Source organism: Pristiophorus japonicus, chromosome 3 (assembly GCF_044704955.1).
Source record: "Pristiophorus japonicus isolate sPriJap1 chromosome 3, sPriJap1.hap1, whole genome shotgun sequence".
NCBI classification, from domain to species: domain Eukaryota; kingdom Metazoa; phylum Chordata; class Chondrichthyes; family Pristiophoridae; genus Pristiophorus; species Pristiophorus japonicus.
In genome coordinates this window covers 244,362,566-244,389,078 of record NC_091979.1, presented here as the reverse complement: position 1 = coordinate 244,389,078, position 26,513 = coordinate 244,362,566, and the positions used below count along the sequence as shown (strand labels likewise).

Sequence of the window (26,513 nt, the reverse complement as noted above, 5' to 3'; positions counted from 1 at the left end):
GGAAAGGGGTATGGAGGTTGAATGATCAGCCATGATATTGAATGGCGGTGCAGGCTCGAAGGGCTGAATGGCCTGCTCTTGCACCTAATTTCTATGCATGTCAGTTTAAAAATAGCCTTGCCAGACATTTCAGAAGAAGGGTTAGCCCTCAACCAGCCTGGGTTCTGATGCAGAAAATTGAAGTATTCAGAGACTATATTATCAAATTACAGGGTGGAAAGACTTGGTTTACTTCTGTACACAAGACAGTGTCATCAGTGGAAGCATGGAGCAACTGCTGGGCATTTTTCCAGCAGGCAGAGGAAAATTGGCAGGAGAGTCACTCTGGGCCACTGTGGTGCATGTTTAAAAATAGGTTCGGTAACAGATTGCCTGCCTTCTTGCATAACAAATATGGTACATAGCATGACAGAAATCAAACGGAATGGAAAGGTAAATGTTGAAAAAGAGGAGTTGGTATGTTGTGGTGATAGTACAATTGAAAAAGGGGTACCATCTATTGCAGTGTATCTAATGGTAACATTGCTTAAGGTTGCATTTGCAACGCTTAACTTGTTCCCACCACCTTGCTGTCTCCTCCCCTGAGGTTTGTGGTGTAGAGTGATGGCACTTGGGCAAATGGGTAGAGGTTGGAACTCTAGACACAGGATGACTGACCTTTCTGAGCTGGAGAACAGGTACACATGGCAAAACTAGTGAATGAGTGATATATGATTACGGAGTGCAAAGAAGGTAGGAAACGGCAGGAGATTAGTGGGGCAACTCAAACATTTGGCCAGCTGGCTGCTCTAGTACATCACTGCCTGAGATGATATTCCCAGCCTCCAGCTTGAAAGCACTGAACCCAATTGTAGTGCACCACTTCTGTCCCAGATGATATGAACAAATCGAATATGGATCTTCCTGTGTAGCATTTTGCCCAGAGTCATTCCAGAGCTGTGCAATATTTTACACATTTGTTATTCGTCTGAGAGATTCCAGTCGGAATATTTTTAGCTACATTTGCAATTTGTAGTGAATCATACTTCATTTGCAAAACCCCACGTAACATTTTTGAAATAAACCAAGGGAGTTTGCCCCTTTACGTCATCCTGGGATTTGCTGTTTAAGGTAATAATTTGGTGTGTACAATCGCTGTTTATTCAGCCAGTACACACCTGTTCGATCCAATGCTTAGTAATTGGTTTGAGTTTTTCTGGAATTATAGTTACTTTGTAATGAAATGAGTGTTGAGCTGAGACTTTAATATAGCAACAGTTTCAGACAGAAGACAGTCAGTCCATCCAGCCCACCTATCTACAATGCTCCCTTGTTGAATTTCGGCTAACCCTGAATCCTATTTGTTGACCTGTCTCATTCCATCTTGAAACCCATTGAGGTTTCTTGTTCCACCACCCATGTGCCATATACTTACTACTCTTTAGTAAACTAAAGTTCTCCTATTTTTTGTTGTCCTTGATTTGTAAATATAATCCCCCTCCCGTCGTCTCTTGGCTTCTGATGCTGCCCTGCATGTAAAATTTTGCCCACGGAGGAAAAGCTTACTTGGATCCAATTTGTCCAGACCTTTTATGACCAACACTTCTATAATATCCACTCTTTTCAAGATGCAAAGACCCAGGATTATCAGTCTTTCCTCATACGTCATTACCTTAAGTTTTGGGATCAGTCTCTACACACTCCAATAAAAGATGAGTACTGAAAGGATTGACCAAACCTTTAAGCTCTACCAGGAAATGAATCCTATCCTGTTACAAACTCTCCTCCGGTCAAGCTGGAGAATGGGCTGATGACCTCATCATTGCTAATGAGCTCCAGTGCACCACCCAAAAAGCCACGCTGTTTGTGTTTGCGGTATTGCCACGAACATGTGACAGCAAAATAGGAAGCGACAACTCTGTAAAGTGAAGTTTAAGAAATCCTAGCAGCACTGACTGGAGTACCTCTGGAGCAACTGGTTTAAAAATAAAATTATCCAGCAAGAATATTGGGACGTGCCGTTAGCAGTTTTGTTCTAATTTCTTTACAAATATCAGCTATTTATTTATTTTTCTCTCCCAGAGCAACTGTGAAAGGAAATGCTGATGTGTTTCAGTACTTTCCTAATTTCTGCCAATGTTTTATATTTTTTAACTGGTCTCTTAGCTTCTGATGCTGCCCTGAATGCAAAAGCAAGCCCTGAGATTGTCAAACTGCACAGGCATCAGTTAAGCACAGAAGTGGGGTGAAGCTTGGGAGAGAATCCTCTTGGAGAGGATTCTATTACTTTTTTAGTGAATATCTGCGAACACCAAGGCAAGCAAGATATCAGCTATGGGAAATTAAACAGGTTCACATTTTGACACCCATTTTCCAACTCGGATGTTGCATGCCTTGGATGCGAAGTTCCTGTGGACATGCACTCCAAGGTCCCTTTGTTCCTCTACACTTCAGTGTCCTATCATTTAATGTGTATTCCCTTTCCATGTTGGCCCTCCCCAAATGCATTATGTCACACTTCTCTGGGTTGAATTCCATTTACCACTGGTCTGCCCACCTAACCAGTTGATTGATATCTTCCTGCAGTCTACAGCTTTTTTTCATTATCAATCACATAGCTGATTTTCGTGTCATCATCAAACGTCTTAATCATACCCCCTAGATTCAAGTCTAGATCATTGATATATACCACAAAAAGCAAGAGACCTAGTACTGAGCCTTGCGGAATCCCACTGGAAACAGCCTTCCAGTCTTAAAAACACCCATCAACCATTACCCTTTTCTTCCTGCCTTTGAGCCAATTTTGTATCCAACTTGCCACTTTGCTCTGGATCCCATGGGCTTTTACTTCTGTGACCAGTCTGCCATGTGGGATCTTATCAAAAGCCTTGCTGAAATCCATATACACTATCAAATGCACGACCCTCATTGACCCTCATTGTTACCTCCTAAAAATGCAATCAAGTTAGTCAGACATGACCTTCCCTTAACAAATCCGTGCTGTCTGTCCTTGATTAATCTGTGTCTTTCTAAATCAAGATTTATCCTGTCCTTCAGAATTTTTTCCAATCTTTTTCCAACCACTGAGGTTAGGCTGACTGGCTTGTAGTTACTCGGTCTATCCCTTTCTTCGTTCTTAAACAAAGGTGCCACATTAGCAATCCTCTGGCAACACACCTGAAGCCAGAGAGGATCAGAAAATGATGGTCAAAGCCTCTATTTCCTCTCTTGCTTCGCTTAACCGCCTGGGATGCATTTCATCCGGGCCTGGGAACTTATCCGCTTTCAAAGCTACTAAACTCCTTAATGCCTTCTCTCTCTCTGTTTATTTCATCTAATGTTTCACACTCCTTCTCCCTGATAGCAATGTCTGCATCGCCCCTCTCTGTGAAAACAGATGCAAAGTATTCATTCAGAACCATACGCACATCTCCTGCATCCACACAGACATTACCCTCATGGTCTCCCAATAGTCCCTACCCTTTCTTTAGTTATCCTCTTGCTCTTAATATATTTATAAAACCATCTTTGTATTTTCCTTGATTTTACTTGCCAAGAATTTTTTGTGCTCTCTCTTTGCTTTCCTAAAATCCTTCTGAATTTCACCCCTGCGTTTTAACTCCCCCAGAGATTTAGCAGTATTTAGCCGTCGGAATCCCCTATTTAAGCCTCCCTCATTTTCTTTTTCCTACCTGTATGTCTCTAGACATCCAGGCGCGTCTTAAAGGGGGAAAGAGAGGTGGAGAGATTTAGGCAGGGAATTCCAGAGCTAGGGGCCTAGGCAACAGAAGGCACGGCTGCCAAAGGTTGAGCGATTATAATCCGGGATGCTCAGCAGGGCAGAATTAGAGGAGCACAGACATCTCTAGGATTGGGGGGGGGGGGGGGGGTCCTTGAGTGGCTGGAGGAGATTAGAGATAGGGAGGGGTGAGGTCATAGAGGGATTTGAAAATAAGGATGAGAACTTTGAAATCGAGGCGATGTAGGTCAGCGAGCACAGGGGTGATGGGTGAACGGGACTTGTTGAGAGTTAGGACATGGGCAGCCGAGTTGTGGATCACAAGTTTACGTAGGGTAGAATGTGGAAGGCCAGCCAGGAATTCATTGGAGTAGTCCAGTCTAGAGGTCATCATCATCATCATCATCATCGGCAGTCCCTCGAAATCTAAGATTTGCTTCCACTTCAAAAGTGAGTTCTCAGGTGACTATACAGTCCAATACGGGAATTACAGTCTCTGTCACAGGTGGGACAGATAGTCGTTGAAGGAAAGGGTGGATGGGAAGTATACGCTTGATTTCTGCACGCTCTCAGCGATGAGACTCGAGGTGCTCAGTGCCCTCCTGGATGCTCTTCCTCCATTTAGGGTGGTCTTTGGCCAGGGACTCCCAGGTGTCGGTGGGGATGTTGCATTTTATCAAGGAGGCTTTGAGGGTGTCCTTCAAATGTTTCCTCTGCCCACCTGGGGCTCACTTGCCGTGTAGGAGTTCTGAGTAGAGCGCTTGCTTTGGGAGTCTTGTGTCGGGCATGTGGGCGCTGTGGCCCGCCCAACGGAGCTGGTCAAGTGTGGTCAGTGCTTCGATGTTGGGAATGTTGGCCTGATCGAGAACACTGACGTTGGTGCGTCTGTCCTCCCAAGGGATTTGCAGGATCTTGCAGAGACATCGTTGCTGGCATTTCTCCAGCGACTTGAGGTGTCCACTGTATATGGTCCACGTCTCTGAGCCATACAGGAGGGCGGGTATCACTAACAAAGGCATGGATGAGGGTTTTAGCAGCGGATGAGCTGAGGCAAGGGTAGAGACAGCCGTTGTTACGAAGGTGGAAATAGGCGGTCCTAGTTATGCCGCGGATATGTGGTCGAAAGCTTATTTCAGGGTCAAATATGACACCAAGGTTGCAAACAGTCTGGTCCAGCCTCGGACAGATGTTGGGGAGTGGGATGGCATTTAGGCTAGGCAACGGACTTTGTGGCGAGGACCGAAAACAATGTTCTTCGGTCTTCCCAATATTTAATTGGAGAAAATTTCTGCTCATCCAGAACTGTATGTCGGACAAGCAGTCTTGACAATTTAGAGATCGTGGAGGGGTCGAGAGAAGTGGTAGAGCTGAGTGTCATCAGCAAACATTTGGAAAGTGTCGCTGTGTTGTCGGACAATGTTGCCAAGGGGCAACGTGTAGATGAGAAATAGGAGGGGGCCGAGGATGGATCTTTGGGGGGTTGCCAGAGGTAACTATGCGGAGGTGGGAAGGGAAGCCATTGCAGGTGATTCTCTGGCTACGATTAAATAGAATGATCTCTCCCTTGTGCCCTTGCTGTTGCGATTTTGTCATGTAAGTGCATATTCAGGATGTGTTGTGCATGGCACAGAGCTTTTGCAAATGAGATTAAGCTGAGCGAGACAAAAGCCTATTGTTTTGGGGTATTTGGTATATTTCCTGCCTGGGATGGGAGATAAATGGGGAAGTTCAGGGAGGGTCGCATCCTTTGACAGTCCTGCCTGTGTCTGAATAAAGAATACAGCTGTGTCAAATTTTACCTTTACCATATAGTTAGATTGAAGAAAAGTTGATCGATATCTTCACAATGCAGAAAAAGGAAATTTAAATAGAGTTGTTGTGTTGATGGAAGTACAAGAGGCTTACTGCAGTTTCCACTGATGTTGACAGGAAAGGCTGATGGACTGTCTTCAAAAAGACACTCTGAAATGGCAACACAGGACGGCAGTTTATTAATGTTTCACATTTCAGAGAAGGGTTGTGGACATGCACTTGCCCTTGTGCGGACTTGCTGTTAACCGATCATTCTGCTCGAGGCAAGGTACCTTGGACTGCAAAGCCCATTAGCATCCTTAGTGAATATCTTACTCCATCCACTGGCAATCTCTGAAACATCGAGGTTGGTATTACTGTATATCAATGATTTTGTATTTGCCAGTTTACCAGAATATTGAGCTGGAGAGCATTTTCTTGTCTTTGACTCCTATTTTGCGTTGATAGTATCAGAAACTAATGGGGTTCCTGTGATTTGACCATGGCATATAGTAATGCAATTCAACTGCAGTAGTCTTTCCCCCTCTTTTAATGTGTAATTTTCACTGCAATTTACTGTTTTTGTACAGGGCACAGTATTTAGTACCTTTTTTAATTTGTATTCATTTGGGTGTTTTTTATATATTGATGTATTATACCCATGGGGGGGAGGGAGGGAATCTGCTAGAATAACCATTTTATTGTAGTGTTTAAATGCAACATTAATTGATATATACGTAGCTTTATAGGGGGATTTGGGTTACGGAAATGAAAGTAGCCACACCAGTTATATCAAAACTCAATATCCATTTGCTAAACTGTATGTGAAATGCAAACCACACCTTTCTGTCCTGTCGTTTTATAATCCAAATGGAATATGTACTTCTCTTTTTTTTTATGCTGTGGGGCGAACATCTGGCTGCATCTTGTATAATACAAGAAGCTATAGAGAGAAGGAACACTGGCGACTGATATCAGGGAATGTAACAGCTTGGATTTTGTGCAGTATATTGTAGGGTTGAATATTGTTCCCGATGAATATACTAATGTTATCTTTGGAATGCTGTTCACAGCTTACCCCGGATTGGCAGCTTTTGGTCGCTGTCGTAAACTTGAGACTTCTCTGCCAAAGCCAGCAGTGAAATGACTGTGAAGGAGCTGGAGCTACAATACAATGGACTGCTGAAGTCATGGGAATCCGATCAGTGAGCTGCCTGGACATACCTACAGCAGTGCTGTATGGTTCCTTATCTCTGTTTGTCTCCATTCTGCATAATGTGTTCCTCCTGTACTATGTGGATACATTTGTATCTGTTTACAAAATCGATAAAGTATCCTTCTGGATTGGTGAGGTGAGTGTTTTTTATATGTTCTACTTTTTTAAAAGTTCTATTTGGCAGCAAACCCTTAATGTTTCTATCAGCACTCGAGATACATGGTCACAGCTGTTACTGTTCCATGACCATCGCTCTAAACTATTCAACAGAATTTTTTTATGCCTCACTTGACTTGTTGCATCATTAAGTTTTACCTATCGCAGAAAGTGAACTGGCAAGTGCAACTTGTCCTTTGTTAATTGCTCAAACCTGTAAGTACCTGCACAGGAATTAAACATTTGTCAAAGTAACTTCTTTGAGTTGCAATAAAATCTTTATTCACAACGAGCCAAACAACCTGCAGTTTTCAACAACATAAGCTAATCTTCCAATAATATAACCTTGCTAATCGGTGAAAGGAAATGAATGATCTGGTTCAGAAATACTTGCAATCCCTATTTTATCTATTGAATTCTCTACTTAAATAAGATTGTGGCTTAAAATGAGATCGAATGCCAGATATATTGTGCTGAATCAAAAGGTCCCTTTTCATCTGTTGAAGTGAAAGATTTTGTAGATTGCACTCAGATTATGAATGAATTTTGTAGTGTAGACCATTTTAAAAAAAAAAAAGATTTATCGTGACCTGTGACAAGACATTTGCATTTCTTTGTCTTCAAATCCCATCTATAACAGGGAATGAAGTAGTGACGCTGTAAGCCACGTCAGTCTGAAAAGCTCTTGCACAGTTGGAGTGTTAAAAATAGTACAATGTAAAACAGATGTAACTTCAGTTATTTAAAAAAAACCCCAGGTAATTCAATTTTTTATCTGTGCTAAAGATCAGGCACTGATTTAAATAAAATCCATGTTTCAAACTTCACTCATTTGTCTGGGGTTTGCTGAAGGCAGTTTTGGAATGAGTAATTGTAGTACTTGGAAAAATATTTGGAATATTTTTGTAGTCTCTTCAGTTGCTGTTTCTTGGATATGAACGAGTCAGGCAGAGTGAAAAATCAAATGACGAGAAACCGTTATTTTCAGTGTTGTGACATATCTTGTACCATGTGTTGAAAAATACTATTTACCCACTCTGATAATAAAAGAGAAAGACTTGCATTTATATAGCGCCTTTTACAACCACCAGGCACCCCAAAGCACTTCACAGCCAATGAAGTACTTTTTGAAGTGCAGTCACTTTTGAAATGTAGCAGCCAATTTGCACACAGCAAGATCCCACAAAGAACATAGAAACATACAAAGTAGGTGCAGGAGTAGGCCATTCGGCACTTCGAGCCTGCACCACCATTCAATATGATCATGGCTGATCATGCAACTTGAGTACCCCATTCCTGTTTTCTCGCCATACCCCTTGATCCCTTTAGCTGTAAGAGCCACATCTAACTCCCTTTTGAATATATCTAACGAACTGGCCTCAACAACTTTCTGTGGTGGAGAATTCCACAGGTTCGCAATTCTGAGTGAAGAAGTTTCACCTCATCTCAGTCCTAAATGGCTTACCCCTTATCCTTAGACTCTGACCCCTGGTTCTGGACTTCTCCAACATCGGGAACATTCTTCTTGCAGCTTGACTACTGTTTACAGCAATGTAAGGGCCCTCAAAGTTGTTTTTCCCTATTCATTTCTATAGAAACCTGTAAAGTCATTGAGCCCAAATTTCCCCACAAAGATAAAACGGCGCACCTCCGAGCCCCCCACCGATATTGTAAAGCAAAAGCAGTGCCAAAAAAAACCTTGCAATTCTGGCCTATTCTCGGGCAGTCTGTCGAGGTGGCGTGGTGCAGAAGAGGGAGGCGGAGCTAGGTCCGTGCTGGCTGCGCAGAGCCGGCAGGGGGGGCGGGGCCTGATCTGCGTGCCTGAGTGCCGGCAGCGCACATGCGTGTTGCAGCGTTCACACATGCTCAGTGGGGCAATAACATTGGCAATCGGCCATTTTTAAAGGGAGAACCTCACTTAGTTTTGGATGCCTGATGTTTTGAAAGCTATAGGAGTGCTGTTTGGAGTACTGTGCAAGAAATCAGCTGCTAAACTTCCACAAGGAGTACTGCATAAGTGAGAATCATTCATTGCTGCAAGCAAAATAAGGACTTGGTGTTTTGAAAAATCACTCGGTGTCAATTCAATAGAGCAATGCAACACCGTGCGCCAAGAACAAAGAATTTCACGCATCAAGAAGTGGAGGTACTAGTAAATGTAATCGAGGAAAGATGGCAAGATTCGAGCAACAGAGGTCACAAGTGCCACCCAAAGAAATTAATAAACGCTGGAACAAAGTTGCAGAAGATTACTGCGCAGTGGTGAATATCACGAGAAATGGAAGGCAGTATAAAAAGAAATGGCAGGACCTTGGTCAAGCAGTTAGTGTAAGTAATATTTTTATTTGTCAATGGAATTGCATCTGTAAATGTCCCACCCAGCAGAAAGGCACCCTCTCTAACAAGTTATGTTTTCATCTTTGCAGAAGAAATTGGCCCACAACAAAAGGGAAAGAACTCGAATAGGAGGAGGCCCGCCAAATCTGCACCGACTGACACCCTTGGAACAGAGGGTCGCTGCTTTGATGGGTACGAGCTGGAGAAAAGCAATCAGTACTGCACAAGCTGGGCCCACTCGCGAGGGAGAGAGTAAGTACTGAAAATGCATCGTGGCCCTTCAAAATAACCTGCTGCCTGGCCTGTTACGTGTAAGCCTACTCATTCCACCCATCCTGCCCCCTCCTCTGCTGCTAACCATTTGACTGTTCTGTTATATTTTGCAGAACCTGATGCCAATCCTGAAGATACAGAAGATGATTCCACTTTGTCGGGGGGAGGGGGTGCCATGGAGATGTATGAAGGGGAGAATCTTGAACTTGCGTTGCCAAGCACTTCCATGATTTCTGGTTCGTCATTCCGTGGTTTGAGCGTGGTCCAGTCCCTGCATAGTGGTTTAGGGTCTGGTTTGACATTCCGTGGTTTCATCTCGTCCCAGTCCCTGTATAGTGGTTTAGGGTCTGGTTCGACATTCTGTGGTTTCAGCTCGTCCGAGTCCCTGCATCGTGGTTTAAGTCCGACATTGGATGCTTTCGAATGTCCAGAGGTTGCGGGTTCCAGTGCTGCTGGAATGCATTATGAATCATTCAGTTCCCCAATATTCCAGCCTGCACCTTCCAGTGCTGCTGGAATGAAGTATGGAACGCTCAATGCCCCACCGTCCGAGCCTGCGACTCCCAGTGCTGGTGTGATGCAGCCTGTAACACCCATGGCCACACCATCCCAGCCTGCACCTCCCACTGGAAGGGGTTCTGCGAGACAGACCCAGGGCGAGGCCAAGGAGATGTACCACGCTGTCCTGAGATGGAGGGTGCAACAGAATTTGGCTAAGGTAATGGCATTGGGTGTGGAGACCAATGAGCTTACCCGATCACGCGTGAACACCGTCAGTGGGGTGGGTGATGAGGTGACGGCAGAAATAGCAATAATGACATGGGTCATGAGGAGAACATTTCAGAGGCAGCCGAAACAACGGCACAGGCCATCAGGGAGGTAGCTGCTGCAATAAGGGAACTCAGCCAGGCCAATCCACTGCCACTCCCACGGCAATCCCCGCACAAGTCTCTGTAGAGACCCAAGCTGTAACCCCCCCCACCCCCCATGAAGCCATGCACATTCACCGAGATGTGAATCTGAGATGGGTGCAGCCTTTCTTTGCTGTTGTTTTTGTTGTTGATTTTACTCTTGTAACTGTTTTCAAATGGAAATTGTTTTAAGTGATGCAACTTTATAAGTTTGTAAGTGACTTTAAAGTTTTTAAGTGATCTTAGCCATATTAAAGTACAATTTGATAAAATTATTTTATTACACTAAAGTGAAGTACATTCTAAAATTTTCAATAAAATATTTTTTACATTGAAACTGAATCATGTTCCATTAACACAACACAACATTTAGGAACAGCTGCAAAAAATAAACATGTCAAAGCCGAACAGTTGTTGCTGAGCCCTCGGGCATCAGTAAAGTGTTCACGGATGAGCTGCTGGTGCAAGGCTCGAGCAATCGTTAAAGGAGCACGATGGTCCGCCCTCCTCCGACGTCGTGCTCCAGCCTCAGGCACTTGCATGATTTGCTGATCCTCATCATCCTCCTCCAGCAGTTCCTCCTGCTCGTCACCTGCATCTTCCACATCATTATCAGGCACTCACCGCAGGTGGGTCGTCTTCGTCCACTATCAGCTGCTGCTGCCTCACGGTGGCTAAGTTATGGAGCATGCAGCACACAACAGTGAAGTGACCCACCATCTCGGGAATATTGCAAGTTGCCTCCGGAATGGTCCAGGCATCGGAAACGCTGTTTCAAGATGCCAATGGTCCTCTGTGATGCTGCGTGTCTTAATGTGCGACATGTTGTATTGGTAGTCAGCTTCCGTCCGGGTTATGTGTAGGGGCGTCATGAGCCAGGTAACGAGGCCGTACCCTTTTTCTCCCAGTAGCCAGCTCTGCCCTTCTGGCTGCTGCTGAAACATGTCAGATATAGCGCTGTCGCGTAGGATGAACACATCATGGGTGCTGCCAGGGTATTTTGCGTCGACTGACCTGATGCGATACTTGTCACACACGAGCTGCACATTAATGGATTGGAAGCCTTTTCTATTCCTGAACTGCTCGGCATCCTCGACAGGTGCTCGCAAGGCGATATGGGTACAATCAACATCCTGCAGAAGCCCACAGCCTTGTCACGCATTGCTTGTGCGGTCATTGGGAACTTGATGAAGTCATTCCTCCGCGTATACAGTGCAGCAGTGACCTGGCGAATTGAGACCTGTATTGCACCTTGAGAGATGGCGCCCACACCTCCAATTGTACCTTGAAACGATCCAGAGGCATAGAAGGAAAGTGCAGCTGTAACATTCACTTCAACAGACAAGGCAGTCCACCTGCTGCTTCTCGGCTGAAACTGTGGTCTCACCAACTCACAGGTCTCAGGGACAACTTCTGCGGAAACGCAGCCTTCTGACACAATCTGCCTCACTCAGGTCCAGGTAGGAACGCCTGACTCGAATCGCTGAGGTGTGTAACGCCTCCTGCCCAGCAGCCTATGGACTCTGATGTTCCTGATGCGATGAGCTCTAATCAGTTCTCTCCTATGTAGCACAGTGATGCATAACCATTGAATAATCTGCGGCATTGAGCTTGAAGCACCCATCCTTAAAGTAAAATTAAAACTTTTAAAGGTTAAAGGTGGTGCAAAATGGCAGCCCAGCTCTTCTCACTCCCCAAACAAGGTAAGAAACCCAAAGGTCTTTTGTTCTCTTTCCCCCTTCAATCATGTGACTTCTCCTCCCTCCCCCTCTCTTTCCTCCCACCCCCCCCCCCCCCCCCCCCCCCATCAATCTGTCGCATTCTTCGTTGATACTCGTCGTCTTCCCCCCCCCGCCCACCACCAGCCTGCCGCGTTCTCCGTTGATGCTCCTCCCTCCTACAGCCCCAGTATGCCGTGTTCTCCCGATTCTTGCCCTGGTCGAAGAGCTTGCCGTTGTCCCGCACCTTGCCCTGGCTGAACGAACTCCACACGGCCAGCCGCTGTGTAGTTTGGTTTAAGGTAGAATTTGATTCAGTACTTTAATTTAATTCTTTACTTCACTTTATTTTTTTATTGAACGGTTATGACTGCTTTTGCTCGGTGCTTGAAATGTTATTTGCGCCGATTCCTTAACTATAAGTAACGTCTTTCTGTGCGGACAAAAGTGGACGCATAGCTGCCCTTTTTTTCTGGCCAAATTGGCATAAACGGTGTAAGTAGCTGGGAACACCCCCTTTGGTGGAAAAAAACTGTCCTAACAAAAAACATAACTAACTCACTTAAACTGCCGCGTTAAATAACTAAAAAGATACACCAGAAAAATCAAGTTACACCAAAAAAAACGGTGCAACTCATGGGGAAATTTGGGCCTTATTATCCCAGATTTACACATGGACTTTCAGACTCCTAACAGAAGGTTACTTGTCAGAGATGAATTGAGGTTGTGCAGCTTGTCTTTCAATCAGTCTGCTGTCCTCATCTCTCAATATTGCTTTGTTACCTTCTATCTTGCCTCTCTTTAATGGATGTTATTTCTGAATGGGACAACAAATAGATTTGATCATACTTGCCACATATTTATTTTCTGATTAACACTGGCCACATGAGTTAATCATATTTCCGTGTCCAAAATTTATGGTGCATTTACTAAAGAATGGATATAAAATGATGGGTCATTCTTTGCTGAATCTTTACAGGTACATCATTGGTAAAATGTATAAAAGTACATGCACTCTTTGTGTTCCATTGCTTAAGACTCTACATGCAATTGGTCCTGTCTCTCTCAGCACTATCTTGTTTAAAAAGTGGGTCTTTTGACCCATGACCATTTAAGATCTGCTTGTACAGAACAGAATGTACAATCACTGACAATTTTTAGCTCCTCTGTACTTGCTAGCCTGCGTGCTTCTACTCAGTTACAGTACATGGAAATAGCTGACACACAAGCCCCAAGTTTCCACACGCGGCGAAAAAGGCGCCCCTCGGAGCTGGGCGCCTGTTTTTCGCACCGAAAACGGCGCCTGGAAAAAAAATGCGGTATTCTCCAGCTCCTTGGAGCTCGATGTCTGCTTGGCACGGTGCACGGGGCGGAGCCTACCACTCGCGCCGATTTTGTAAGTAGGAGGGAGCGGGTACAATTTAAATGAGGCTTCTAGGTGCCGGCAACCGTGCGCGTTGGAGCGTTTGCGCACGCGCAGTCTGAAGTAAACATTGGCACGCGGCCATTTTTAAAAGTGAAGATTTGTTTCCTGGACCCCTGCAAAGGCTTAATTTTCTTGATATTTCTGTGTGAGGGAGTGCTTTTAGCAGCACTGCTGAATAAATCACCTGCTGAAATCAGTGAGTTCAGCTTTTCACTGCTAAACTTGCACAACCGGTGCCTGCAAATTAAGGACTGTGTTTGGAGAAATAAAAGTGCCAATTCAACTTTGCAATGGATCAACTTCCACCAAGAACAAAGAATTTCTTGCATGAGGAAGTAAACCATTGCATAATATGTGGTGCACCCATTCTGCAAATTTAAATATAAAGATGTCGATGTGGCTGCCTCTCCCTGTCCAAATGGCCTCAGTCAGTCCCCCTCGCAGCTCGAAGGCTGCTGCTGTTCTTTGGCTCCCGGCCAGCCACTGACGCCGCTGCAATCCCATGGCCGAATGGCCTCCAGTCCGTCCGGGTGCTGCATCTTCGCGGGGAATGAAGGCCTGCCTCAAGCACCAAGGCTGCTTGCTGCCTGCCCCTGCCGTCGAGACCGATGCCACACCGCTGCCTCAAGCACTGAAGCTCAGCACCAAGGCTGCTTGCTTGCTGCCTGCCCCTGAGACCGACGCCACACCGCTGCCTCAAGCGCTGCTTGCTGCCTGCCCCCGAGACCGACGCCACACTGCTGCCTCAAGCACTGAAGCTCAGCACCAAGGCTGCTTGCTGCCTGCCCCCGAGAGCGACTCCACACCACTGCCTGAAAGGCCTGCCTGAAGCACTTTCACACAGGTAGGAACATGGTTTATTTAATCTTTTCTTTGCTTATAAATTTTTATTCAAGTTGGATTTATTTGTATAAGCATAACTAAGGATTGATTGTAGAACGTAATGACTTCCCTTCCCCCCCCCCCCCCACCTCGTTCCCGATGCCTAATTTGTAACCTGCACCTGATTTTTTTTTAAGTGTAGACAAGGTTTTTTCAAGCTTACAAAAATGTTCACTTACTCCATTCTAAGTTAGTTTGGAGTACGTTTTCACTGTGGAAACTTTCAAATCAGGCGTCAGTGGCCGGACATGTCCCCTTTTAGAAAAAAAAAATTCTGTTCCAAAGTGAAACTGTTCTACCTGACTAGAACTGCAGAAAACTAAATGTGGAGAATTCTGATTTCTAAGAGACTCCGTTCTACAACAGTTGCTCCTAAAAATCAGGAGCAAATCATGTGGAAACTTGGGACCATTGTAACTATCTTCACATTTTCAACAAGCTGGCTGTGACCCTGCTTTTTTTGCTGATTTGTGTAATCTCAGTAAATTAAAAAAAATCTTTTAAATGTTAGATTTTTTTTCCTCCTTGGAAAGTTCAGTGTTTTTAAGTAGATCATGAACATAACTCGGCACTTACTGTGATCATTTATCTGTTATGCATTTAATTTGGGTATTTTAATAATGCAGCTACAGTAATGTTTGGGCGATGGAGAGCTTTGTTCTTGTCCTATTAAATTATTTAACAGAATCGCAAGAGTAATTGTTTAGTTTCTCCCTTTCTGAAGCTAGGCAGGATGTCTAAGAAAGACACCTGTGGCAGAAAATGAGTTGGAAAGCCAGGATGGACAGAATGCTTTGTTTCCTATCTATATTAGAATTGCGTATAACATTTAATGTCTCTTACTGATGCTCGTAGCCTTATCTGGCAACTTTCGTAAAGAAATCTTTTGTAGCCCTTCAGTCAGACTATGTTGCACACCTGGGAGTCCCTGGCCAAAGACCACCCTAAGTGGAGGAAGAGCATCCGGGAGGGCGCTGAGCACCTCGAGAAAGCAAGCGCAGGCAGCGAAAGAGCAAGCAGCAAACCAGACTCCCCACCCACCCTTTCCTTCAATGACTGACTGTCCCACCTGTGACAGAGACTGCAATTCCTGTATTGGATTGTACAGTCACCAGGAACTCACTTTTCAAGTAGAAGCACGTCTCCCTCGATTTCGAGGCACTGCCTATGATGCACCCATGAATGATCCTAGCTGACCAGCAAACCAGTTTTATTTTCTCCACTAGAAGAAAGTGAGGGTTGCTATTAAAATATTGTATTGATTGTGTTTTGGCTTTATTATATTTAAGATACCTTTTTTATTTAAAGGGGAACACAAGTCTAAGGCAAGTCAGTTCAGTTCTGAGTGCTCCCCTTTTCATCGCAGAAAATAATCATTTTGACTTGAGCTTCTGTTTTTGGTCTTGAAGGTGTCGATTTTATTGCTGGTGTGAAGACCTTTTTTAAGTTGAAGCTTCAAGCTGACTTGCTCCACTGTTGTCAATTATGAGGGCGAATCCTAAAGCATCAGCATCATAGGCAGTCCCTCGGAATCGAGGAAGACTAGCTTCCACTCTCAAAATGAGTTCTTGGGTGACTGAACAGTCCAATACAGGAATTACAGTCTCCTTTCACAGGTGGGACACAGTCGTTGAGGGAAAGGGTGGGTGGGACTGGTTTGCTGCACACTCTTTCCGCTGCATGTGCTTGTTTTCTGCATGCTCTCGTCGACGAGACTCGAGATGCTTAGCGCCCTCCCGGATGCACTTCCTCCACTTAGGGCAGGCGGTCTTTGGCCAGGGATTCCCAGGTGTCGGTGCGGATGTTGCACTTTATCAGGAAGGCTTGGAGGGTGTCCTGAAGCAACTGCATTGCAAACAGCAGGGCGTGTGACTGCAGCCTAGAGGTGTTTTGAGCTAACCAATTTTTGGGTGGGACTTTGGGTAACACACTGGAGAATCCTAGCGGGGGAAGAGAGACAATCCTTGAGGACCTTTTCTTTTAAAATGAAGAAATTGAAGGTGTGACTTTGTGATATTGTGATTTATGTCTAGGAAAAAAGGGACGCACTTCCTTCCCACTCCCCACCCCCCCCCCCCCGCCCAAAAGCACGAAAGTAGATTTTCCTCACTTGACCGTTTTTAAATAAATAACTTGACCTAAAAACATCTTCATGCTGATGGAAGATACCAGTGTTCGAATTCAGTACAACACATCATTTTAGTCATATTTCTCAGTTTGCTGATGCTGTTATAACTAGAATAAATACAGCATAACAAAGCAAGAGTTAGCACTGTCTGTTCTCTACAAACACTGCCTTGTCTGAACTTTATGACTTGCCTGACGACTGCATAAAACGACACATTGTAGTGAATTTGAATGGCTCTGCAGCAGTACGGGATCAAATTACACATTACAGCGAAGTGTTGGGTGAGTATTGTCCTCTCCTTAATCCTTGTGGTGAGAATAGGCATTTCCTTTTATTTGCACCACAGTGACGTCACAAGACGCAGCTGGACACACTGCAGCCACGGTGCACTGGTTCCTGGCTGTCCTGTACCATGGACGTACTGAGCAGAGTCCAAATGATTTCCACAGGGAAGGAAACATAGAAAAATAGCTACAGGAGTAGGCCATTCGGCCCTTCGAGCCTGCACCACCAATTCAATAAGATCATGGTTGATCATTCCCTCAGTACCCCTTTCCTGCTTTTTCTCCATAACCCTTGATCCCCTTAGCCAGAAGGGCCATATCTAACTCCTTCTTGAATATATCCAATGAACTGACATCAACAACTCTCTGCGGCAGGGAATTCCACAGGTTAACAACTGAGTGAAGAAGTTTCTCCTCATCTCAGTCCTAAAAGGCCTACCCCTTATCCTAAGACTGTGTCCCCTGGTTCTGGACTTCCCCAACATTGGGAACATTCTTCCCGCATCTAGCCTGTCCAGTACCATCAGAATCTTATGTTTCTATGAGATCCCCTCATCCTTCTAAATTCCAGTGTATAAAGGCCCAGTTGATCTAGTCTCTCCTCATATGTCAGTCCAGCCATCCTGGGAATCAGTCTGGTGAACCTTCGCTGCACTCCCTCAATAGCAAGAACGTCCTTCCTCAGATTAGGAGACCAAAACTGAACACAATATTCCAGGTGAGGCCTAACCAAGGCCCTGTACAACTGCAGTAAGACCTCCCTGCTCCTATACTCAAATCCCCTAGCTATGAAGGCCAACATACCATTTGCTGCCTTCACTGCCTGCTGTACCTGCTTGCCAACTTTCAATGATTGATGAACCATGACACCCAGGTCTCGTTGCACCTCCCCTTTTCCTAATCTGCCGCCATTCAGATAATCTGCCTTCGTGTTTTTGCCCCCAAAGTGGATAACATCACATTTATCCACATTATACTGCATCTGCCATGCATTTGCCCACTCAACCTGTCCAAGTCACCCTGCTGCCTCTTAGCGTCCTCCTCACAGCTCACACCGCCACCCAGTTTCGTGTCATCTGCAAACTTGGAGATATTACACTCTATTCCTTCATCGAAATCATTCATGTATATTGTAAATAGCTGGGGTCCTAGCACTGAGCCCTGCGGCACTCCACTAGTCACTGTCTCATTCTGAAAAGGACCCGTTTATCCCGACTCTCTGCTTCCTGTCTGCCAACCAGTTCTCTATCCACGTCAGTACATTGCCCCCAATACACCATGTGCTTTGATTTTGCACACCAATCTCTTGTGTGGGACCTTGTAAAAACCTTTTGAAAGTCCAAATACACCACATCCACTGGTTCTCCCTTGTCCACTCTACTCGTTACATTTTCAAAAAATTCCAGAAGATTTGTCAGCATGATTTCCCTTTCATAAATCCATGCTGACTTGGACCGATCCTGTCACTGCTTTCCAAATGCGCTGCTATTTTATCTTTAATAATTGATTCCAACATTTTCCCCACTACTGATGTCAGGCTAACCAATCTATAATTACATAGAAACATAGAAAATAGGTGCAGGAGTAGGCCATTCGGCCCTTCTAGCCTGCACCGCCATTCAATGAGTTCATGGCTGAACATGCAACTTCAGTACCCCATTCCTGCTTTCTTGCCATACCCCTTGATCCCCTTAGTAGTAAACATAGAAACATAGAAAATAGGTGCAGGAGCAGGCCATTCAGCCCTTCTAGCCTGCACCGCCATTCAATGAGTTCATGGCTGAACATGAAACTTCAGTACCCACTTCCTGCTTTCACGCCATACCCCTTGATCCCCCGAGTAGTAAGGACTTCATCTAACTCCCTTTTGAATATATTTAGTGAATTGGCCTCAACTACTTTCTGTGGTAGAGAATTCCACAGGTTCACCACTCTTTGGGTGAAGAAGTTTCTCCTTATCTCGGTCCTAAATGGCTTACCCCTTATCCTTAGACTGTGACCCCTGGTTCTGGACTTCCCCAACATTGGGAACATTCTTCCTGCATCCAACCTGTCCAAACCCGTCAGAATTTTAAACGTTTCTATGAGGTCCCCTCTCACTCTTCTGAACTCCAGTGAATACAAGCCCAGTTGATCCAGTCTTTCTTGATAGGTCAGTCGCACCATCCAGGGAATCAGTCTGGTGAATCTTCGCTGCACTCCCTCAATAGCAAGAATGTCCTTCCTCAGGTTAGGAGACCAAAACTGTACACAATACTCCAGGTGTGGCCTCACCAAGGCCCTGTACAACTGTAGCAACACCTCCCTGCCCCTGTACTCAAATCCCCTCGCTATGAAGGCCAACATGCCATTTGCTTTCTTAACCGCCTGCTGTACCTGCATGCCAACCTTCAATGACTGATGTACCATGACACCCAGGTCTCGTTGTACCTTCCCTTTTCCTAATCTGTCACCATTCAGATAATAGTCTGTCTCTCTGTTTTTACCACCAAAGTGGATAACCTCACATTTATCCACATTATACTTCATCTGCCACGCATTTGCCCACTCACCTAACCTATCCAAGTCACTCTGTAGCCTCATAGCATCCTCCTCGCAGCTCACACTGCCACCTAACTTAGTGTCATCCGCAAATTTGGAGATACTACATTTAATCCCCTCGTCTAAATCATTAATGTACAATGTAAACAGCTGGGGCCCCAGCACAGAACCCTGCGGTACCCCACTAGTCACTGCCTGCCATTCCGAAAAGTACCCATTTACTCCTACTCTTTGCTTCCTGTCTGACAACCAGTTCTCAATCCACGTCAGCACACTACCCCCAATCCCATGTGCTTTAACTTTGCACATTAATCTCCTGTGTGGGACCTTGTCGAAAGCCTTCTGAAAGTCCAAATATACCACATCAACTGGTACTCCTTTGTCCACTTTATTGGAAACATCCTCAAAAAATTCCAGAAGATTTGTCAAGCATGATCTCCCTTTCACAAATCCATGCTGACTTGGACCTATCATGTCACCATTTTCCAAATGCGCTGCTATGACATCCTTAATAATTGATTCTATCATTTTACCCACTACTGAGGTCAGGCTGACCGGTCTATAATTCCCTGCTTTCTCTCTCCCTCCTTTTTTTAAAAAGTGGGGTTACATTGGCTACCCTCCACTCGATAGGAACTGATCCAGAGTCAATGGAATGTTGGAAAATGATTACCAATGCATCCACTATTTCCAAGGCCACCTCCTTAAGTACTCTGGGATGCAGTCCATCAGGCCCTGGGGATTTATCAGCCTTCAATCCCATCAATTTCCCCAACACAATTTCCCGACTAATAAAGATTTCCCTCAGTTCCTCCTCCTTAATAGACCCTCTGACCACTTTTATATCCGGAAGGTTGTTTGTGTCCTCCTTAGTGAATACTGAACCAAAGTACTTGTTCAATTGGTCTGCCATTTCTTTGTTCCCCGTTATGACTTCCCCTGATTCTGACTGCAGGGGACCTACGTTTGTCTTTACTAACCTTTTTCTCTTTACATACCTATAGAAACTTTTGCAATCCGCCTTAATGTTCCCTGCAAGCTTCTTCTCGTACTCCATTTTCCCTGCCCTAATCAAACCCTTTGTACTCCTCTGCTGAGTTCTAAATTTCTCCCAGTCCCCAGGTTCGCTGCTATTTCTGGCCAATTTGTATGCCATTTCCTTGGCTTTAATACTATCGCTGATTTCCCTAGATAGCCACGGTTGAACCACCTTCCCTTTTTTATTTTTACGCCAGACAGGAATGTACAATTGTTGTAATTCATCCATGCGGTCTCTAAATGTCTGCCATTGCCCATCCACAGTCAACCCCTTAAGTATCATTACCCGTTCTCTCTCTCTCTCTCTCTCTCTCTCTCTCTCTCTCTCTCTCTCCCTTTTTTAAAAAGTGGTGTTATATTAGCTACCCTCCAGTCCATAGGAACTGATCCAGAGTCAATAGACTGTTGGAAAATGATTACCAATGCATCCACTATTTCTAGGGCCACTTCCTTAAGTACTCTGGGATGCAGAATATCGGGCCCCCGGGATTTATCGGCCTTCGATCCCATCAATTTCCCGCCTAATAAGGATATCCTTCAGTTCCTCCTTCTCACTAGACCCTCGGTCCCCTAGGAGAATTGGATGGGTTAGCTTTAGAATCTCCCAGCATTCTGTATCAGACCCTGGTAGGCAGAGATGACATAGAAGACCAGGGGCTGAAATTCCGGTCGGAGGCTTCACACGGGCAATTGCCTCCGACCTGAAACATTTCTATGAATTTACCTGGTGGTCCGGGGGAGGGGGGGAGCCTGCGATTCCTGTGGGAGTGAGGGGGGCGGCGTCTCTTCCCATGCTGCGAAGCGCGCTCCCGTCCTCGAGGTTCCCACGCAGAGGATGCAGTCATGTGTAACTGCTCAGCCAATCAAGTACAGTATTCTCAATTAATAGCAATGGGAACTCCGTATCTGAGTTCTCATTGCTATTAATTGAAAGAAAACAAACACAATAACACGAAAAAAAAACACACCTCACATTAAAATTAATTGAAATTAAAGTTAATAAATATCTTAGAATTTTTTCCTGAGTTTTTAAAGTTTTTTTAAATATGGTTTAAAATAAATTTAACCTAGTGGACAGGGTTTTTATGCATAAAATGTGTGTTTTTAATTGTGTTTTAAGACTCTTACACATGTAAATATAGGTTATGCGCTTGCTTTTATCAGGCACAAGAGTTTTGAGGACATTTGCTGGTCAAGATATGGGTAAATACCGCAATCTTGCCCTTGCAAATGTCCTCGCTCTCGAGATGCGGAGGATTTGTCAAGCTCGAGCTTGACAGATTGGAAAAGCTGGGTTTCAACGCATGCGCATTGTGCATTGAAAACCGGCTTTTGCGATGCCTTCCCGGGTCCGTAGACACTGCATACGGACCCTGGGAGGCCAGAATTTCTGGGCCAATAAGCAGCTTGAGAGACCATAAAAGGTGATCACAAAACATGTAATTGTATAAGGATTTGAAAAATATTTATATATTTTTTTTTTTCTTCCACTCGTGAGGAAGGGAACAAATCTCTAACATTAAGCATTCCCGTCCTTAATGGTTATTTATGGGAGGAGATCTGTGTTTGTGCCAATTGGATATTGTTAACAAGGACGATATTGTCCAATATATTACATGGGTGAAACAGAAAACATACTGGGCCCAAGTTTCCACACGATACAAAACGGGCGCCCCTCCGAGCTGGGCGCCCGTTTTTCGCGCCTAAAACAGCGCTGGAAAAAAACCTCGCGATTCTGGAGCGCCCTGCAGCTCCTTGTCTGTTTGGCGTGGTGCCCAGGGGGGCGGAGCCTACACTTGCGCCGATTTTGTAAGTGGGAGGGGGCAGGTACTATTTAAATTAGTTTTTTTCCTGCCGGCACGCGCAGTGTGAAGGAAACATTGGCACTCGCCCATTTTTGTAGTTCTTTGTAGCTGATTAGTTTTTGAACATTTTTTAATAAAAGCACATTGCCATCAGCACTGAGAAGGCTGCAGGAAGCCTCAAAGTTGTGGCAGCCATTTCCCGACGACCTCCCCCTTTTGCCGTCGGGAAATGGCTCCTCAATTTCTGAGGCTTCCTGCAGCCTTCTGTCTCCTTCCCTCCCTCCCGCCATCTGGAATGGCTTCCCCGCCCCCCCCCGCGTTCGGTCAGCGGTTGGGTCTCTCCTCGCCGTCTGGAATGGCTTCCTCCCCTGCGTTCGGTCGGTTGGTTCCCTCCCGCCCGCCTTCTGGAACGGCTCCCCCCCCCCCCCCCCCCCCCCTCTGTGTTTGGTCGGTCGGTTTCCTACCCCCCCCCCCCCGGCGGTCAGTTCCCTCCCTCCCGCCGTCTGGAACGGCTTCCTCCCCCCCCCCCCCCCCCCCCCCCCCCCCCGGCGGTCAGTTCCCTCCCTCCCGCCGTCTGGAACGGCTTCCTCCCTCCCCCCCCGCGTTCGGTCGGTCGGTTCCCGCCCGGCCATCTGGAACGGCTTCCTCCCCCCCCCCCCCCACTTTGGGGAACGGCTGCCTCGTTTTGTGAGACTTGCTGCAGCATTCTCCCTGGCTGAAGCACTTTCACACAGGTAGGAAGATGGTTTATTTAATCTTTTCTTTGCTTATAAATTTTTATTCAAGTTGGATTTATCTGTATTAGTATAAATCAGGATTTATTGTAGAATTTAATGACTTCCTTTCCCCTCTCTCTTCCCCCCCCCCCCCCCCCCCCCCCCCCCACTCGTTCTGGACGCCTAATTTGTAACCTGCGCCTGATTTTTTAATGTGTAGAACAGGTTTTTTCAGTTCTACAAAAATGTTCACTTCCATTCTAAGTTAGTTTGGAGTATGTTTTCACTGTGGAAACTTTCAAATCAGGCGTCAGTGGCCGGACACGCCCCATTTTGAAGAAAAAATTATGTTCCAAAATGGAACTGTTCTACCTGACTAGAACTGCAGAAAAAAAATGTGGAGAATTGCGATTTCTAAGATAGTCCGTTCTCCACCAGTTGCTCCTAAAAAATCAGGCGCAAATCATGTGGAAACTTGGGCCCACTTACTCAAATATAGCATAGATTTTTTTTCATTCTATAAGCAAATATTGGTGTTTCAGATTTACTCTATCAAAACCCCTCATAATTTTGTAAACCTTTACCTAAATTAAATCTCCCCTTCTCCTTTTCTGCTCCAAGGAGAGCAATGTAAGATTTGGATCACAGATCACATACAGATTACCCAAAGGTCATGAGGTGTTTTATTAAGGGGCTGCAGTTCAAACACAACACCTAATCAGAATAGACATAGACATACGACCGTGACAATCAGCTGATATTGATCCTGATCGGACCAATGACTGGCATGCGGGAACAGCTCTTCTCTGCACCATCTGTGCTAAAAAGCCCTTTAGATATATCTCCTATTCTCTCTTTTAGGGGTGGGCCTGGGGTAGAAGATAGACAGGGCTGTCTAACCTGTAAGGGCTCTTCCCAAATCAAGGTGCCCAATGGTATGTCGAGTTCTTTTTCTCAACTTGGAGGAAAACCCTCCCCGTCCTGAGAGATCATACCTTCTCTTGGATAGTTTGTTTATCTCAAGGTTCCTTGTAACTCTGCTCTCTGTACAACTCCTTATCTGACATGACTGGAATCCTTCTGTGTCATCAACTTGGGCAAACTGCTGAGCTAGGAAAACCGTATGAGACTATTATTTCTTTACAATTCACAATTTCTTCCAATCTACAATTTTTTCCAGCAATAACAACTTCTCTGATCTCTCCACATAACTGAAGTCACTCATCCTTGGTATTATTGTAAATCTTCTCTGCCCCCTCTCCAAGAGCTTGACATCTTAAAATTTGGTGCCCATAATTGGACACACTGCTCCAGCTGAAGCCTGACCAGTGATTTATAAAGGATTTAGCATAGCTTCATTGATTTTGTACACTCCATCTCTCTTTGTGAAGCCAAGGATCCCATATGCTCTGAACAGCTTTGTCCTGCCATCTTCAAAGATTTGTGTATGTGAACCCCCAGGTCTTGCTGTTACTGCAGTCCCTTAACATTGCACCATTTAGTTTATATTGCCTTTCTTCACTTCTTCCTACCAAAACGAATAATTTCACACTTCTCTGCATTAAGTTTCATCTGCCACGTGTCCGCCCATTTCACCAGTCTATGTACTCCCGAAGTCTGTTATTATCCTCATTGTTTACTATGTGTCCAAGAAATTGTGGCTCCTATACCCAAGTCCAGGTCATAAATATAAATCGCAAAAGCTCATCTGCGATTCACTCCATGTAGCAATGTTTAGTATCGATCAATAATTTCAGATATCATTTTTGGGAAAATATGCAAGGTCAGAAGAATAAAATAAGGAAACAAGATATTGTGGCCAACTTAACTGGCAATTTATGAAAGTAATGTTTAAACCGTTAGCATAAAACAGCAAATATTGAGGGCATTTTGCAGATGAACTCTTGCAGTGGCATGGATGAGTGAGCTTGTCTGGATACTGTTGGGTTCCACTGGCTGTTAATGAGTTTACTTATTTAGATGACCACCTTCAATAATGCGATCTGTAGTTGCTGGTGGTGCTTCCTCGTTTTCCTGTTTTAATTTGCGTTTTCTTTTCTTGCAGACCATTTTTCTCCTATGGAACAGTCTTAATGATCCACTGTTTGGATGGCTTAGCGATCGCTCATTTCTGAGCACACAACAGTAAGTAATAACGAAGAAACTGTATATGCTTTTGTATGTTTCAAGCTGGATTGACCACAGTAAAATGCTTGAGCTTATTTGATACTGTGCCTGATGTGAAAATGTTGCTTTGAGCTGTAACAATGGCTATTGAACATCTAGTATCATACATGCAAGAAGTAACACACTGTAAATGAAAAATACAAGCTGCTGTTTCGAGTAAAATCTAGGAAAGAACTATTTAATAGACTCCTGTAACACCAAACTCAAAGTAAAACTTACTTTCAGTATGTGGATTTGCTTTTGCTCATGCATGCCAAGTGCATATGTCGGGTTCGAACAAATCTCATGAATTCTTTCCATTGTTCATTTAAGCACATGCGGTCAACACAGAAATGTGTCCATATTCAAAGTGTTGGCTTTTCGTACTTTCCAATGGCCACCTTTTTTTTTTAACTGCTGAATTATCTTGGCCCAGTTCTTCCAGCCTGAGTGCATTTCTTAATGTTTTATCACCATAAATGATTGAGTGCACTAAACACACTTTTCCTGTTTTATTCATAATTCAAGTTACATTATTGATCTGCAGTAGCAGCTCAGCAACAGTTTCCTTTGGGCATAAGTAGTTTTAGTTTCAATTGGAATTGAATTTTCAGGTTCTGCTGATGGCTCAGCCTATATACAACAACTTGTATTTATCTAGCGCCTCTAATAAAACATCCTGATACGCTTCACAGGAATGTTATAAAACAAAATTTGACACCAAGCCATTGAAGGAAATATTAGGGCAGTTTGGTCAAAGAGGTAGGTTTTAAGGAGCATCTTAAAGGAGGAAAGCGAGGTGTAGGGAGGGAGTTCCAGAACTTGGGGCCTTGGCAGCTGAAGGCACGGCCGCCAGTAGTTGAAATAGTCTAGGAAACTCTAGGCATTTCACCAGCACACACAATTGTTTGCGGGGGGGTGGAAAAAGAGTTACAATTCAAAACTATGCCCCCTTCACACACACTCTAATGACTGTTTCATAAATACCATTGAGCTGAAGAAGGAGAATGGATTGTACATATGACTTGAAATATCAGTTACAGGAAAGAAATTCAGAGGAAAACAGATTAAAGTATTTTTTAAAAATAGGCAAGCACAGTGGGGAAAAATGAGAAAAGGTTTGAAAAACAGCTGTAGCTGAAAAGCTTTCTATCATCCTTGTTTCTTGTGGAGTGTATGTGCTTTGTAGCATTTTAAAGGGGTTTCATTTGACATTGACAGAAAGCTAATGCACTTTTTTCCCCTTCCAATAAGCTGCCAAATGTAGTTACAGCCAAGTGTTAGTACTCCTGCCCAAAGTGATGGGCTTACAGCTCTCTGCGCAATTTTTCCACTTGCCCAAATCCCATCCCACCTGGTCTTGGCCATGCTACCAGGATGAAGAAAAGTCAGGCATTGCTACAGAAG

At 44.6% G+C, this 26,513-nt stretch overlaps 1 protein-coding gene across 2 annotated transcripts in view; it reads left to right on the top strand.

Annotated features, from left to right (window-relative positions):
• mfsd13a (major facilitator superfamily domain containing 13A) overlaps positions 1-26,513 on the top strand; it is a 66,893-nt gene that overhangs the window by 12,197 nt on the left and 28,183 nt on the right. For both annotated transcript variants that reach the window (XM_070876486.1, XM_070876487.1), the window contains exons 2-3: positions 6,583-6,861; positions 25,006-25,085. In XM_070876486.1, the coding sequence (XP_070732587.1) occupies positions 6,700-6,861; positions 25,006-25,085 (242 nt within the window). In that variant the 5' untranslated portion in view covers positions 6,583-6,699. The remainder of the gene's footprint in view (positions 1-6,582; positions 6,862-25,005; positions 25,086-26,513) is intronic.